Source organism: Coloeus monedula (genome assembly GCF_965178545.1).
Source record: "Coloeus monedula genome assembly, chromosome: 16".
In the NCBI taxonomy this organism is placed as follows: Eukaryota; Metazoa; Chordata; class Aves; order Passeriformes; family Corvidae; genus Coloeus; species Coloeus monedula.
The window spans coordinates 5869595-5885757 of NC_138796.1; the positions used below are offsets into that span (position 1 = coordinate 5869595).

Genomic DNA, 16163 nt, shown 5'->3' on the forward strand with positions numbered 1-16163 from the left:
AGTTGTATCAACACTAACAAGCAGGTTATCCTTTCCTGCACCAGTCCTAATGATGGTGGAAGGTTGAAGTTACTGCAGCTATATATGTTTCATGACCGTTCCTTCTGAAAGACACTAGCCTTATTTACACCAAATTAGTGTTCCCTTTCGGTTGGTATAATGGACTAATTAGAGGACAAATTATCAGCAAGTGGTATTGTTTTACCTTTCCTCTTTCAGTTCACGGCAAGTCTGAGTGTCACCGTATTTCAAACGGCAGAAGCTCATCTTAAAGTGTTCCTGGGATTTTTCCTCTTAATTATGTTGACTTCTGGCAATCTTGAAAGAACTTGGCTTAGGAACAGAAATTTTTGTGAGTGAGTGTTTTTTTGCTGGTGATGGACAGAGCTTAAGTGGCTGCATCAGTACTATTACACCTATAAAGTCATGTCACATTCTTCTGGATACAGCTTCTTTGCATTTCTCCTTAGGGCTTCCAGCCTTTCAGTTGGCTTTATGATCCTCTGTGTCTGTGGGGACATCAGGAAGACTCATAAAGAACCACTAGAAGTTTGTGGGGTTTTTTTTCCCCTCATGCTTACGCCACCTCAGCTCTGCTGTGATTCCTCTTCTGCAGGGCTCTGTTTCCTTGGGAGGTGGCTGAGTGTGTCCGAGTCAGTAAAAGTGATGGTGGATTGGGGAGGGCAGTGCCTTATGCCTTTGATGGAGAGAGCACATCCATGGTAGCTGGAGGAGTTCACACCTCTAGGTGCTGCTTCTGGTGAGTGGTCCATAACCTGGATGCTCAGGATGCAGAGACTTTTCTTCCACATCATCCCTCAGCTTCCCAGGCATTGACCTTAAAATTACACTATGGACATGCAGCATAATGTTTGGAGACTGATACAGAGTGCAATAACTTGTTTTCTGCTGAGTACAGAGGGAACCAGAGTCTGGGGATCTTTTGGTGAAGTTGGCTGTGTCTGCAGCCAAGGACCAGCCTCGTTGAGCTCCTGCTGCCGGGCCCTGCCATGCTGCCACATCTGCAGCCATCCATGGCAGTTCTGTTGGAGCCCCTTGCAAAAACAGACAGGGCAGCGCTGGCAGGATGTTCCTGGCAGCAGTGCCAAGACTCTGGAGCTGCTCTCTGCACCCACTGGCTGTGAAGTGGTCCAAATCTGGGGGTATTCCAGGAAAGCTGCAAAAACCACCTGTTCAGGAAGGTCTTTGGAGGGATTCGGGTGTTGGCTTCTCAAGCCTGGCAGCTGGTGCAAAGGAGTGTTTTTCTAGGAGATAGGCTTGCTGTGTTCCTTCTGGAATAATTATTAAATGCTGGTAGGGCTTTGTTGTATTAGTAATTACTTGTCAAGGCACCTGAAGCTTTTCATTCTTAAAAATCAAACAGTGCATAATTCCTAAAGAGCGAAAACCTGGGTAATAGTGGAAGTTTTGCAAAGCTGTAAAGAGCTGCTTTGCTCACTTTTGGAAAGCCCTGGGAAAAATTTCTCAGCTCCGTCCATCACCCTCTGTGCTGGAAAATGGGCACGGAATAGTATAGAAGCAGCTACCTAAGCAAAGAAGTGGGATGATGGATGCTGTGCCCTTTTCAAACGATGGTTCACAAGGCATTTGAGGATTGTTCTTCAGAGACCATTAAAAAGGAGCTTTAGAGGAGGAGAGACAAGTTTTGTGGCAGGCAGGATCAAGAAGGATGTGTGTTTGCTGGGTGGTGTCATAGATCAGAACCACACCAACCTTTTGAAACTAATTGCAGAAACGAACAGTGACAAGCCACACTTACCTGTCTCTCTTGTGTGTCGTAGGCAGCTCCTACTTTGATATTTAATTGCCTTTAGAATTGGCTGTGCAGATTGTTGAGGGGGGGACGGAAAGGAGTAAAAGCTTTTGCATGGTCTAACCAGAGATTTTGAGGGAAGGCATGAGATCTGGAAATGCCTGGGTAAATGCATGCTGGATGGGATGGGGCTGTTACTGGTGGGAACATTAGTGGGAACAGAAGGAAAATGTGCGCTGCGATTCCATGGCCGAGGCTTTGCTGTGGTGTCTGCGCTGGGCAGAGATGTACAAGCCCTCTGTGATGCCTCCAGCTGCATCCCAGCAGCAGCACTTCAGAGGAGGGGCGGATGCACGGAGCTTATCTGGTTACATCTCAATAGAGCTCCCACTCGATATTGATGGGAGCTTTGAAGCTATCCAGCCACCGTGCATAAATGTTTCAGAGGTAGGATCCTCTCTGAGCACAGAGCTGAGTCTGACTCATCCCAAGAAAGCAGCCCCTCCTGCCTGACAGCTCTTCTTTCCCAGATTTCACATTCTCTTTCTTCTGTCGCCGCTGGTTGTGTACCTTGTACCACCAGTAATCAGCTGGAACATGCAGATGGAGTTATTTGCCTGTAAAAAAAGTCTGATTTTACTGAACTCCCTCCCAGTTATATAACTAATTTCCAATACTTAATAGGGCTTGCAAGCCACACCCAGTGTCCTGTGCAAGTGGCCTGGGCTGGCCATCCCAAACATCAGCCTGTCTAACCAGAGTGCTTGTGTGGAAGACATTCCTGCTGTCCTTGCATCACAAGAGAGATGCTCAGTTGTAATTGCAATATTTCTGATTGTGATTGAAAGCCGTTGGTTTCGCTGTGACATCTCTACACTTCCCTGCATCTTGTGCCCAAGCAGGAGCTCCTGGCTGCCCCTGCACCGTTCTGCAGGGAACTAGAAGGGATTTCTGTCACTTATCATCAGGGGACTCTCTAGCAGCAAAGTCTGGCTAAAGCAGAGCGCAGTGCTTATCCACAGACCTGCTTGTAGCACACTTGGACTGCCATCCCTCTCACCTTAACATTACAGCTTTAGTCAGCTGGTGATGCTAAACTTGCCTCTCATTTCTTTGGAGCAGCACAGGCTAAAAAAAATCATCGATGCTAACGACCGATTATTTAATTGTATTTTTCCTGCTGCCCCAGGTCACTGACTCAGATTACGAGGACGAGTTGCCCAAGCACTCCTTTGTGAACCATTACATGAGCGACCCCACCTACTACAACTCGTGGAAGCGGCAGCAGAAAGGGGTGAAGCAGCACCCGGCGTCCTACAGATACGAGGAGTGCACGGCCAGCGAGACAGAACCCTATTTCCAGACTGTCATCACGACACAGAGCTCAGGAGGGGTGTACACCCCAACGGGACAGCCCGCGCCCGGCTCCCGGACTCCAGTGACAGGATTCTCCTCCTTTGTCTGAGGCGGGGCTGGGGACACGGCGGGACAGCCGCAGTGACCGCGTGTGCGTGGCCGGGGCGCTGAACTGTGGGGGACCTCTCGATCAGGGTAGAAACGGATGGGAACACACCTGAGGCTGGGTTGGTGTTTTGGTTTGGTTTTTTGTTTTTGTTTTTGTTTTGTTTTTTTTTTTCTTTATGAAGACAATCAACTCTATAAAAACACGGAGCTGAACTAGCTGAACTTTTGTTTAAGAAAAAAAAAAAGAAAAAAAAGGAATTCTGAACAGTGATGATTTTAACCACTTGTGAATAGTAGGGGTTTTTTAACCGCTTTTTGTAACACTGCTTCAGGAAGCAGCTCCCATGCCCCTCTCCTTCCCTCTTTCTTTCTCTCCCCTCCTCCTGTCCCACTGCTCCCAAACAAGCAGGTGAATTCCCTAGATGCAATGAGTGACTTTGTGATGTGAAGAGAAAACATAAAACCTCCCAGGCTCCTTTTTCTGCCTTTTCCTCTACTCTTTTTTTTTTTTTCTTTTTTTTTCTTTTAAATTTTTCTCTGTCATCAAGGTCAAGTAGAAAAACAGATAAAGGACACATTTTTAGGTGAAAAGCAGACACCTCCTCTCTCCTCACCACTCCACACATTAGGAGCACTGGCTGATCAACGTAGGTTCAGATGTGTCACTGTGTCTGCTCTAAGCTCACTGCTGGTGTATTTACATGGGATTACTGACCTGCTTTTCTTTCTTCTTCAAATGGGACCTGCTGCATTCTTTAAATATTCCAACTCCAGGGCCTTTGGAAGAGGAGATGGCTCAAAAGAGTGCTGTAGGCAGTGGTGGGTGAAGCAAGTGGGAAGAATTCAGATGTCAGGTCAGTTTATTTCTGGTGTGGCTCTAATGCTTCTTGTGGACTGCGTGTACTGTTTGAATCAGTCATTTTTTAAAAGTCAAAGGACACAACCCAGAAAGCCAGAGGAATTTTTCAATTAAAATTGTAGTGACAACCTAGAGAGTTTGCTAATTGATGAGGGTTTTGATCATCAGAGTTACCATGCCCTGCCAACAGAAGTTGAGCATCCTTTCTCACCCAGACTCTGCAGTTCTGCTTACTGGTCTGTAAAAAAGTACACAGTGGCAGGGTTTGTTTGATTTTATTTTTTTACTACAAAAACACACCACACAGACTGGGTGAGTTTTGGTGTCCACAGGTGCCTTTTATTGATTCTTCAGCTTCATATCTGGGAGAAGCAAAAAAGTGTCTCCAAATAAAGCTAACCAGGTTTTTCAGGCATTGGGATCGTGAATTACCTTGTGCACGTTTACAGCCTGCTTTGTGCACTTGAAACTACAGCCTTTGGAAGGAAAAGAGGAGGTTTTTAGGTTATTTTCCATCCTTTTGTACAGCTCACTTTTTGTTTTCTTCTTTTCTATCCTTTTTCTGAGTCTGTCATGTTTAGCAGCAAGTTGTTTACTCACAAGGAAGTTGTCAGGCGTTGAAAGAATCCAAGTCCAGCCCTTGGACGCAGCAACAGTCCTGGGTGACCAGGCTTTTTATCATGAGTTTAAAAGGTGATTTTGGAAGTAGGAGAGTCCTTGCCACGCCAGGATCTGGCATTTCCTTCCAGGTGGATAAGCCAGGAAAATTGGTGCTTGCTAATGTCCTGTCAAGGCTCATGTGGGCATTGTTACTATAGAAAACTGTCCCTGTCCTCTCAAGGGATGTGGGACATCTGCGGCAAGGGGAGGTGGTGTCTTCAGAGCAGGTTGTTGAAACCAGCCTGCCCAAGGGGCCTCGCTAGGAGTGTCCTGGTGGCACCTCACCTAAACAGCTGAGGTCCAAGGGCCAGCTCAGCCTTGCTGCCACCTTTCAGTGCCTCTTGGACAGGGCAGACGATCTCAGAACTGCTTTTACTCTTGGGCACTGCCTCTGAGCGCTGCTGCTCTTGGTGCATGCAGACTCTACATAGCTTTGGCACTGGATTGCTGTTCCTCTCCAAAGGTTCCAGGAAGAAAAAGTTCAAAACCAAAAACTCCAGTGGGTGTGTTTAAGGGCTTTTGAGTTTGGGATAATGATCTGCAGCTCATTAGATGGCAAGGGACACACAAAGACACGGCTGAGCCAGAATGCTGTGAGTCATCCCCCTCTCTGCACCTGGGTAGGATGTGTGTGGGATGGAGAAGGGGCTCCAAAGAGGATGACTTGGAGTGTGCTGTGAAGAGGAATGCAAAGCAAACAAAAAACCCACTGCCTTCTGTGCACTTTGACTGTTCTCTTAAGCCATATGGACTTTGCTTTAATTACTGAACTGCCAAAATTTATTTTCAGTATGAGTTTTTTGTTTCTAAGACAAAATTATCTACGTGACTTTCTGATTTGTTTTCCTTTTCCTTTGTCATTTCCTGCATCAGATTACGTATTTTAAACACATTGTTTTTATACATTTGACATAGCAATGCAATTGCTCTTGGAATTTTAATGGCACTTATCCAAGAGGTGTAAGAGGTAATGCTGCAGGAGGAGCCCTTCAAGGACCACTTAGGACTTTAGGGATGTAAATTAGTAGGAAGTAGACAGAACACTGAAAACTCTGCTCCAAAGGAAAGCATAGTGTGAGTAACTCCATATCTCCTGAATATTGCCAGATCTCGATTGGTGTAAGGTGCAGTTACTCCCTGGGGCTGATCTGATACCACACTAAGCAAAAACAACCCCAAGAAAACCATGGGGAATAAAGAAAATGGACTTTGTGGCCACTGGCTCCACTGAAGAACAACATGGGGAGCAGCACGATCTATACAAAGCAAGGAGAGACTGTTCCTTTTTTCTCAGAACCAGCTGCAACTAAAAAGCCTGAGCTTGCTGAGGACCTGCTGAGTTGGCTGTGTGGCTCTTTTCTTCTGACTGCTGCCAAAATAACAGGTTAGGTGTGATTCCTTTAGGACCTGTTGATCCCAACAAAGGTATTTCTGTTCTATTCTCGTCCACACCGTTGTCATTCTTGGTTATGTTGTGTTCAGGAGTTGGCTTTTGTGACACGTGGATTTATTTTCAATGGGCAGTTGCAGAGTGAGGAGTTACAGTGCCCTGCTCAGCCCTCAGCTGAGCACAAGATGTGTTTTCTGCTGTGCAGGATTCTGTGTAGCTCCATGTGTGATGCCTCCACCTTCTTGCTAACACACTGAACTTGTAAAATATGGTTAATATGTAGGTTTTATTTACTTCACGTATCAGGGAAATTGTTTTATCTGGAAGGAAGTACTCCATCAGTTAGGAAGAAAGCTCCATTTCATTGCTGCAATCTTTGGGAATTGCAGCCTTGAAATACAACTTTTAAACATTACTTGTCAGGTTACAGTAACTTCACCCATTGAGAAGTTCCATTTCCATCTTCCTGTTTAGAATAGTCTTGAAAAATGAAGGCTTATGTTTAAAACGCCTTCTTAGGATATTTTATTTTTATTTATTTATTTCCCTTCCCCTGTTTCTCAGGTCTCTTGATGACTGTTACTGAAAAATAAAAGCAGCATCATGAAATGACCAAGGGAGAAATTTCAGGGAATGGTTTAATAGGAGCTTGTTTTTCATGCAATAGCCATAACAATATCCAGTCTCCTGCAGGTAAAAGTGCCCAAGTCTTCACCCCCTGCCAGGGCTGAGGTGACACCAGCCACCACTGTCAGCGATGCTCCCAGCACCAAACCTCAGGTTGTCCCTGTCATAAATCACGTGAAAAAGTGTACACACAAAAGGAGCTGTGCTGTTCCAACCCACTGCAAGTGTAGCATTTTATCCCCCCAAAATCCATGTCACGTGGTGTGTCCCCACCATGGCCCACACCCTTGGGTGGAATATTTTCTATTCCCTCCTTTTAATGCTCTGATGTTTGGGCAGGGCCAGTGCTGTGCAGGTACAAATGGCAGTGGTGACAAGGGCCAGGAGGGGGCACTCCCTTGCTTTCATCAGCGACAGTCTCTTACTCCCTACCCTGGGAGTCACTCATGAGGAATGCCTTAATGGGGAGGGCAGGGAGAGGTGAGAGCACAAAGGGTTTCATCAGCATTTACTAAAGGAATCACACTTTGGCCAGCGATCCTACTTTTGGGAGCAGTTGGCATGACTGGAGAGAAGAAAGAAAAACACACATAAAAGAAACTAATCTATTACCCAAAAGGATTTTTTTTTCCCCTCTTCATTTTGAGTGTTAAAGCCAGTGATGTTTTGCAGATGGGCCAAGATCTCATTTTTCCTCCTTATACCAAGGTTTCTGCCAGAAGTTGCTGTAGCAATTGTTTAGACTAAGTATCTTGACATGGGGATGCATTTATTATCCTTGCCATTGCTTCCCTCAAGAAATCCATTGGGTCATCCAAAGATTATCAAATCTGCTTTCCAAAAGGGGAGGAGAAGAGGTATCTTTATACATACAGAGCACTGGTGTCTTCTTCCACTCACTGCTTTCAGATAAACAGGGCAACTTGTTGAAGAAAAATCCTTTTAGGAAAGGAATTTATCGGAAACTTTAAAAGAAAGCAAACCACCACATAAGAAAGATAACCTCTGGCAGAGGCATTAAAAATCTTGAAGTCTAGAAGCCTGTGATGTGTAAGACTGACCATGATGCCAAGACCTCCTGTTCTTACTGATCTCCTGTTTCTGCAGCTGCCAGAAGGGCACACGCAATGAGGGGTGATGTTTGGAGAGGAAGAACCACAGAGCTGCTGGGACATGGGCAGGTTGTACTGCAGACAGCTTTACTCAGCCTGGGGTTCCTGCTAGTTCAGTCACATTCCTTAGCTAGTTTTTATAGGTTGTTGCCAGCACGTGTGGAATCCACACATTATCAAGGTGTTCCTAGATGCTACGAGGTTACCGGAGGTGGGGAAAGGTTTGTTGGTGTGGTGTTCAGACAAAGCCACACATGTGGTGATGTGGTTGTACAAAACCCATTGAAACCTCCTTAGGGAAAGCCAGCCTTGAATTAGGAGTAGGTTCACCCCAAGACTGAACATGATGGGCCTGAAATGGTTCCACCTGAGAAGTCATAGAATCCCAGAATGGTTTGGGTTGGAAGAGAACTTAAAGATCACCTTGTTTGAACCCCCCTGCTATGGGCAGGGACACATTCCACTAGACCAGGTTGCTGCAAGCCCCACCCAACCTGGTCTTGAACACTTTCAGTCTCTTCTGTTCTTTGTATTTCTGTGCTACTTTTGTCCTCCCCCAGCCTCCCAGACAAAGGAAGCTGCCTTGCACTTTGTGCAGGTGTAGAGCTTGCTGCGACGGAAAGCAGAGAGCCACAATGGATAAGCACACACATGACACCTGGGACAGGTGAGATATGTTTGAACAAGGAGTGAAGTACCTTTAGCACTTGAGATTCAGGCTCTGACTCAGAATTTTATCTTCTCAAAGCTGCCACTTGCCCACTTTAAATGGCCTTGGGGCCTCAAGACTTGACAGGAAATTCATTATTTCAATGCTGTTTGATCACTGTGCACTTTCTTGGGGCTTGAATCACTGGATACAGAGACAGGAGTGGGGTTACAGAGCTTTATATCAAGGTGTTTTCCCATTTGTGTCCAACTCTCTAGATTTGGGAATTTCTGTTGCCACAGAATGGTGGTGTTCTGCAGGTGGGAAGTGCCACCAGGGCTCCCCCTTGGATGTCATTACGCCCCTGGGCCATGCTGGGGCCCGTCACAGTACAGTGGGAGCTCTCAGGTAGCAGAAAGGTGCAAGAACCCCATATTCTGGTGAGTTTGTGGCTGGTCACTTTGCCTCTCTTGGGCTGGAGTCTGTCCTCTGATTTGGTATCTGCTGTCAGCTTAGGGGTAGGACCACCTCGCACAGCTGTGTCTGAGTTACCCTTCGGTGTACTCTGGTTATCAGATCATTGCTTTTAATTCAGTGTCTCCTTGGAGATTTGCCCTGGATTTTTGTTCCACACCTCTTGTTAGCCTCACCTTCACCACTCCACTATTTTATACGAGAAAGTTACTTCTTCTTTTGCAAACTTGCTTCTGATTAAAAGAACCCTTTTTGAAATACCTGTGTCCTTGGTACATTTGTTCTGTGGAAGGGAAAAAGAGTATTTTTCCAGACTCTTCTGTTGCAGAAGTTTCTGGGTGCCTTGCCAGTGTGCTCACGAGTTAATAGCTCAGGACAGTGAGAATGTAACACGGACTGAAATTCCTCACTGTTTGCTCTGGACTGTAAAATCTTACAACCCCTGCTGCTTCTCAGTGAAGCTGACACTCTCAAAGAGTTTCCACACAAAATTTGATCAGTCTTAAATATTTTATTATTTTGCAGCAGTAAACTTCCTCAGATCCTTAGTACGGGGGAGTCAAAACCCACTCAGAAACAAAAACCCATGGGGACAACATTTTTATGCCTTTGTCCCTTCCCCAGTAGTGTTGTAGCAGCCATTAATCAGTTCCCACCAATGTGCAGATGTTGGGGAGGCAGAACCAGATCCCAGCTGGGGGAAATCAGGGCAGCTCTGTTACCCCAGGGCGGTTGGTTGTGCTTTTCACCCACTGAGCACCTGGTCTAGAGAAGTAAACTAAACACAGTCAGGTCAGCTACAGCTCTGGTGGGAGAAATGAGGGCAAGAAATCAATGTTTTCCAAGTGGGAGAAGGGAAGAAAAGAAAATAGTCAAACGATGAAGGAAAGAACTCATATTCTCCTGCTCCTGAAAAGGATATTATAAATAATGCAGTGTTGTATAAATACAGGCAGCCCTTTGCAGCTGGGAGCTTGTAATAACCCAGAGGTATCACTGTACCCATTTTGAAGATGAAAATCCTCCCGCCACAGCATTTTGTGAACGAGACATTATCTTGCAAAATTGCCATAAGGTGCAGAAGTGCTTTTTTGAGCCCATTTGGCTCCAAAGTGTACCATCCTCCAGCTTCCAGCCCTTACTCTTCTCAGGACATGTTTCCCCCACACATGTTTTTGTGACTAGGGTTGGAGCACGGACATAAACATGGGAGTGGATGGGAAATCTGCCACAGTATTTCTAGCCTAAACAATACCAGAGAAAACAGATTGGCTTCCCGCCCTGCCCTGAACAGCACAAGCAGTGGCTTGACTGAATCAAGTAATCTGGGCTTTCATTACTGATCCTTTTCCTGCTATTTGTCTCTTTTGTTCCCCCTTTTTCCCTCTGCATTTTTGCTCCAGGGTTATTTATTTTTCTCCTTGCTCCTTTTCTGTTTTCTTTTTGTAAGCCTGACTCTTGTTTTTATTATTTTTCCTCTCTTCTTGCCTCACTAACTATTTTCATTTCAAACCTGCATTTCCCACAAAATCAAAAGGAACTTTATGTGAACACATGTTTTTGTTGGGTTTTTGTTCACTTCCACTGTGCTCCAGGAGTTCTTTAGCTTTGCTGTCTTGTTTACTTGGAAATGCTGGGCACGTCCCTCCAAGCCAAGGCGGTGTGGCCACTGACTTCCCAGCTTGGTAGAAACCTTCATTAAGTAGGCAATTGGCATGTTCATCACCATTTGTTAACGAGCTAGGATAATCCTAAATCAGACAAGGCTGACATGTGAAGTCATTCTTCGAGGTTTTACAAGGCAAATTTGTCAGCAGCGCTGAAACCTGTGAAGTCTTGTGGAATCAGAGGATCAGCACCTGCCTGTGGAGGAACAAGGAAGCTGCAAACCACAGTTGTGTGACAAAAATGTGTTCAGAGGAAGAAGGGACCAACACCCACAGTGTCATTCAAAGGTAATTCCCTGCTTTGTGCAACTCCCAAGGGGTTCCGTGCACCCTTTATGCTGATGACACGCACCCTAGAAAAGCAGCTGGGGCAAAGCCACGGACTTGTTCTTTACCCTGAGCCTCCTTAATCTGAGTTTTTGCCCTCTGTGCACGTCACAGAAGGTGTAGATAAGGCTAAAAGGCAAGTTGGGAAAAAAAGCCTGTGTAATATAGCCTGGGACCTCATGCCAGGAGTGACAAAATGCCTGACAAACACAGGTGACCTCACCACAGCCCTGCCAAATTGGGAAGGATAAATATCCCACATTTGGTAGGAGGAAATTGAGGCACAGGCCAGCTTTGCCTGTGGGACCAAGCCGCAGTCTGTGTGGCTGCTATCAGTGTACCCAAGTGGCCTTGACTGCAATGTCCTCAGCACAGGGCAAAGAAAACACATCTTACAAAACAGCAGGATGAGTTATTTTTGGGTCTTTATAAATTGTCTGTTTTCCAGCACTATCATTCTTACCCTACCAGGGGAACATGACTGACCTCATTAGAGTCTAATTCCAACACTACAAGGCTCAACTTGTAAATACAAACTTTTTCGATCTTGAGTTATTTTTAATGTATGTACAAGCGCATCTGATCGGTATGAACACCCCAGAGGTGGGGGGCAGGGGAGGAGCAGGGCAATGGGAGTCATCAGAGAAGTTGAACTATGGGAAATTTGGTATAAATGAGGGCAAATTTTCAGACATATTTATGAGACTGACTTAATCTGCTGGGAGACTATCATCTGGGATTAAACCTCACATAACCTGATGGAAATTTGGAAATGTTTTATCCCCCCACTGTGGGGAGGACTGGCAGAGGAAGGATTCAGTATTCCAATTCTCTGTCCAGCAGAAAACATCCAGGGTGATCAATGAGGGCACTTTCATTGATCCATAGCTTTCTCCACACCACAGAAGAAATTAGAAGGTGAGAGAAAGATGCTTGTTTTCAATGAAGCCCATTTCACAATGCCAGCAAGGGTTAATGCAACCAGCCAAATGCTTGGCTTTAGCTGCAATAGAGAAATCCTGTGAGGTTGAGTGATAAGCCTCCATCCACACCTGCTTGGATTCTCAAAGACTGCCTGAATGAACGTGTTGGGGATGGCTCATATCCAGCAGCTGCTGATAGGGAGTCCACAATGCCGAATGAGTCACGAGCCAAACAGCTTCATCCCTGCCCTGAGTGCATACCCAGAACATGTCCAGAAAAAACATGCAGAACCCAGGCACTGGAGACAGAAACAATGGGCCAAACTCTGCCCCTGGGCAGCCATGTGGCTCCGAGCACTGGGTCTGGCTGAGCAGAGATCCTGGCTCCAAAACAGATTCCAGAACACTGGACTGTTTCTAATGTGTGTCCTCGTGAGATAGGGTGGGTTTGGAAGTAAGGGGATGGTGGTAGAAAGGGCTGCATGTCATGTGTTTAGAGATGATGGCTTCAGGGTCATGTCATGATTTTTGTCTTTTTCTGGCTTGACTTCTGGTTTGGAAGTAGCTCAGCAGAAATTAAGGTCATTGCAAGTGGTGCAATGACACTTTCTGGCTGCTTCATGCAGTGAGACTGAGCTACCAGCTGGGAGGTCTGAAAAGCCAGAGAATTTCTTCTCTGGTACAATGTGAGCCAGCAAAGGAGAAGTTGTCCTTGGAGGAGCTGGTGTCCGAGCGTGAGCGGGTAGTGCACACAGCACTGCCCCCTCTGTGCTTTCCAGAATTGGTTTTGTACTTTAACACTGGCTGTGGCTTATAATTTTCCATCCTTGTTCAGAAATTATAGAGGAGTGAAAGCGAGATTGGTTTCAGCTGTCGACGCTTCGGGAGTATTCAGCAGCATCGCTGGATGAAAGGAGCAACGTGGTCTTTTTGCTCTGCAGAGGTCTCAGAAATACCCAGGCATGAAGTGCTGTGTGGTTTTGGGCTTGGTGAGAGGGAAGGCAAAAGCTGGTGCCAGCCCTTGGTCCTTCCCTGGCTGCTGGAGCTCTTTGAGGATGTCATACATCTGGTGCTTTCCCATTTAGTCCTTTCAAGAGGCTCATTTGAGAGCACGGTTTGTAAGGAAGAGCCAGGAATAAACAGCTCATGATCCCGTTTATGGGATGAGAGGAAAATAAGAAGGGAATTGTTAAAGATGGGACAGTCAGTGAATAAAAGCCTGGTTATTGATGGGGCTGACATTTTGCTGTCTGTTAGAAAGACTATGTGTGTTACAACTTTTCCCATAGTATGTGGAGGAAATGAAAACCTTCGGGTCTGTAACACAGCAGCTAACAAGAGAGCCTGAGATGCAGCAGAGTGTCCAGCTCCTGGGTATGGCCTTCCACCAGTGCTCTGCATTCGTGCAGGACTTCTCTCCCCTTGGCCTCGTTCAGTCCCACCAAGCAGACAGTAGTAAAATCACCTCTCCTTCAGGGAGGACCCTCTAGTTAAAATTTTTGTATCTCTATCTTGGAGTTTTCGAAACTGAAGTTCTGCATGAGGTTTAATATCGTCCTCTGTTCCTCAGTCACCGTTCTCCCAGTTGGTCTAAGGTTCATTGTCCTATTTTTATCAGGGACTACAGCCGGACATCATGTCTCCTTCTGTTTGTATTAGCCATGGTGACCATCAGCTTTTGGATCCCCACACATGTCAGATTCTTGGCCACCTGTTCCCTCCTGTCTCAGAGGAGTGCAGGGTGTTGGCACAGCAGAAGGGCGCTGTGCTCCGGGGTGGCTGCCACAAACACAGGAAGAGCACCCAGTGCACGAAAGCCCAGCACGCTGCCCCTGCAAAGAGGAGTGGCAGATAATGTGTGAGCTAATATTGGACTGGGATTGCTGCCGAGGTGGCACAGCAAGAGCAAACATGCCAGGAGCCACCGCAGTGCCAGGGATCACGTGGTGGCCAGAGGACAAGTGTGGGAGAGCAGGGCCATGGCTTCAGTGCTGCCCAGGACCATCAAGAGACACCCTGATGTGGGGGAAGAGGGTCACACTCAGTTACTCCTCCTCTCCCCAGGGCATAAGAATAAATAGTCTTTTAATAGCACTGTGCACATCACTGGGGCTCCAGCAAGCCTTTTTAGAGCCCTTGGGATTTTTATTAATGGGGAAAGCAGTGGCACTGTGTTGGTGTCAGTAAGAAGGGTGATGTCAGAGAGGCTGAGGCCACATGTGCTGATGACCCAGAGGAGGACATTCCTTTTGGACCACTGTGGGTCCTTCATAGGTAGAGGTCTCTAACCCAGGAAACATCACGAGGGCTGTGAACCCGCTCTGCCTTCTTATAACCATGCCCATAGATCAGCATATTGAAGAGGTCACTGGCATTGATGTGGCCCCTGCCAATGGGGTTCAGCAGCTCTCTTGGAGACATCTCCTATGAATAAGTGATTACCTGAAATGGGAGGAGGGGGAGAAAGTGGCAGTTTTGTGAAAGAGGTGAATTAGACGCATTGGTGTCAACTCACAGGCTGCTGCTGCTGCTATTTTTCACTTGTTTTAGCACATCTGCTGCACAAGTGCAGTGGAGAGCACTCATCGCTCCCCTTTTCATACCCCAAGATGTTTTGCTGGATCACCAGCCTTGGACAGACAAAAGTTGCATAGCCCAAACCTGGGCAACCTTCTTCCATTCTCTTAGACAAGGTGGTGGGATGTTGCAGCAGCCCCTCGCCTGCAGCGCCGTTGTGTGATTTGCTTGCCAACAATGCTAAACCCCTTTAAACATTGCTAGAAAAATTATCTGGAGAGCCTTTCCCTCTGCTTTATCCCTCCTGGGTTCCATTTCAGTGATATTCACGTTAGAAAAATAGTCTCAGTAAGTACAGAGTCTACCCCTACATTTGGTCTAAAGGGCTGTGTAAGGATAAAAGCATCACTTTAATACACACAATTTGTATAAATTATCTTTCAGTGAGTGTTCAGGATGGCCCCACCTGCAGCTCTGAGTCATCACAGCAATTTTGACTGGGAGGTGGACATTTTATCAACTGTGATTTTCTCAAATCTGGGGAGCTGGAGAGACACAGCACTTCAAGAGACCTGCAAAAAAAGCAAACCAAAAGTCAGATGAATAAGGAGTTTGCAGGGGTTCACCAGCCATACATTGAACCATATCTCTACATTAGTAAATTGCTCCCACGCAAACTTGTTTTGGACAAATGAGCAATTTCCTTGTATACAAAAATGCTTGCACAGTTTATTTACATATTTTGGAGGCTAGCTAGCATCCTTGCTCTCCAGCTCTGAAGTCTGTCTTTGCTTCAGTTCCTGTCTGAGAGAGAAGAAAATACTGGACCACAAACCTGCTTCCCGCTGAGAAATCACAACAGCTGTTAGAAGTTATTGGAAAATCAAAGGGTTTGCGCAAGAGAAGAAATGCAGCTAATCCCAGCCAGGGAGTTACTGCTCCAGCACCTGGTTTCTCCTCCTGCCTCTCACTGCTGCTCTTTATGTCCTTCTGGTATGGGACCTGTCAAGGAGAAGAACCAGCTTCTGGATGCAAGAGAAGGGATAACTCCCTGAGTACAGTTGCTTCAAGATGTCTTAAAAGGGGCAGATCCCATAAAATGGAGAATAAAGTTCTTGTCACAGCAGGCTGCTTGAGCTCAGTTCTTCAGAGCAGCCTGGAGAAGCAGGAATCAGGGATGTGCCTCCATAAAATGGTTAATTGATTACTGTCAGCCAGTGGTTATGTGAATCATTGAGCACATCGAGGCTGTGCAATGCTGGAGATGTCCGAGACACTGACCTACCAAGACTGGCAGTGCTGCTGCTCAGCTCTTCCACATAAGTGTGGAGGTGACTGCTGGAGCCACCCGCAGCTCAGCCCATGCTGCATGTGTTTTATGAGACAAAAGAAATGTTTGGGGAGAGGCAAAATCCACTGCTGGCCTGTGGGTAGAGCCATGTGAGATCTGACTGGCAGGTAATTGCAGAAGCACTTGGGTTTCTTTAAGGCTGAGTGTGTCAAAGGCAGGCGAGTAATGTCTGATGCAGGTGAGTGTGATGTGCATGGAAGGTCCTTAGCTGGGTCCATGTGGCTCTAGTGGTGCGTTCAGGGAACACGGAGAAGGGGACAGTCCTGGACTGAACAGAGGAAGAGATTTGTGGCCCTTCCCCGTGTGATGGGAACGAAGGACACCATGTGCTGACCCATCCCCACACCTGCCCAGCAGCACGGGATGTTT

The 16163-nt window shown here is 46.4% G+C and overlaps 1 protein-coding gene across 1 annotated transcript in view; it reads left to right on the top strand.

Annotated features, from left to right (window-relative positions):
- SDK1 (sidekick cell adhesion molecule 1) overlaps positions 1-4956 on the top strand; it is a 381963-nt gene extending 377007 nt beyond the window's left edge. Inside the window, exon 44 of the mRNA XM_082292298.1 lies at positions 2964-4956. Within this exon, the coding sequence (XP_082148424.1) occupies positions 2964-3239 (276 nt within the window). The 3' untranslated portion in view covers positions 3240-4956. The remainder of the gene's footprint in view (positions 1-2963) is intronic.
- Positions 4957-16163: the final 11207 nt, after the last annotated feature.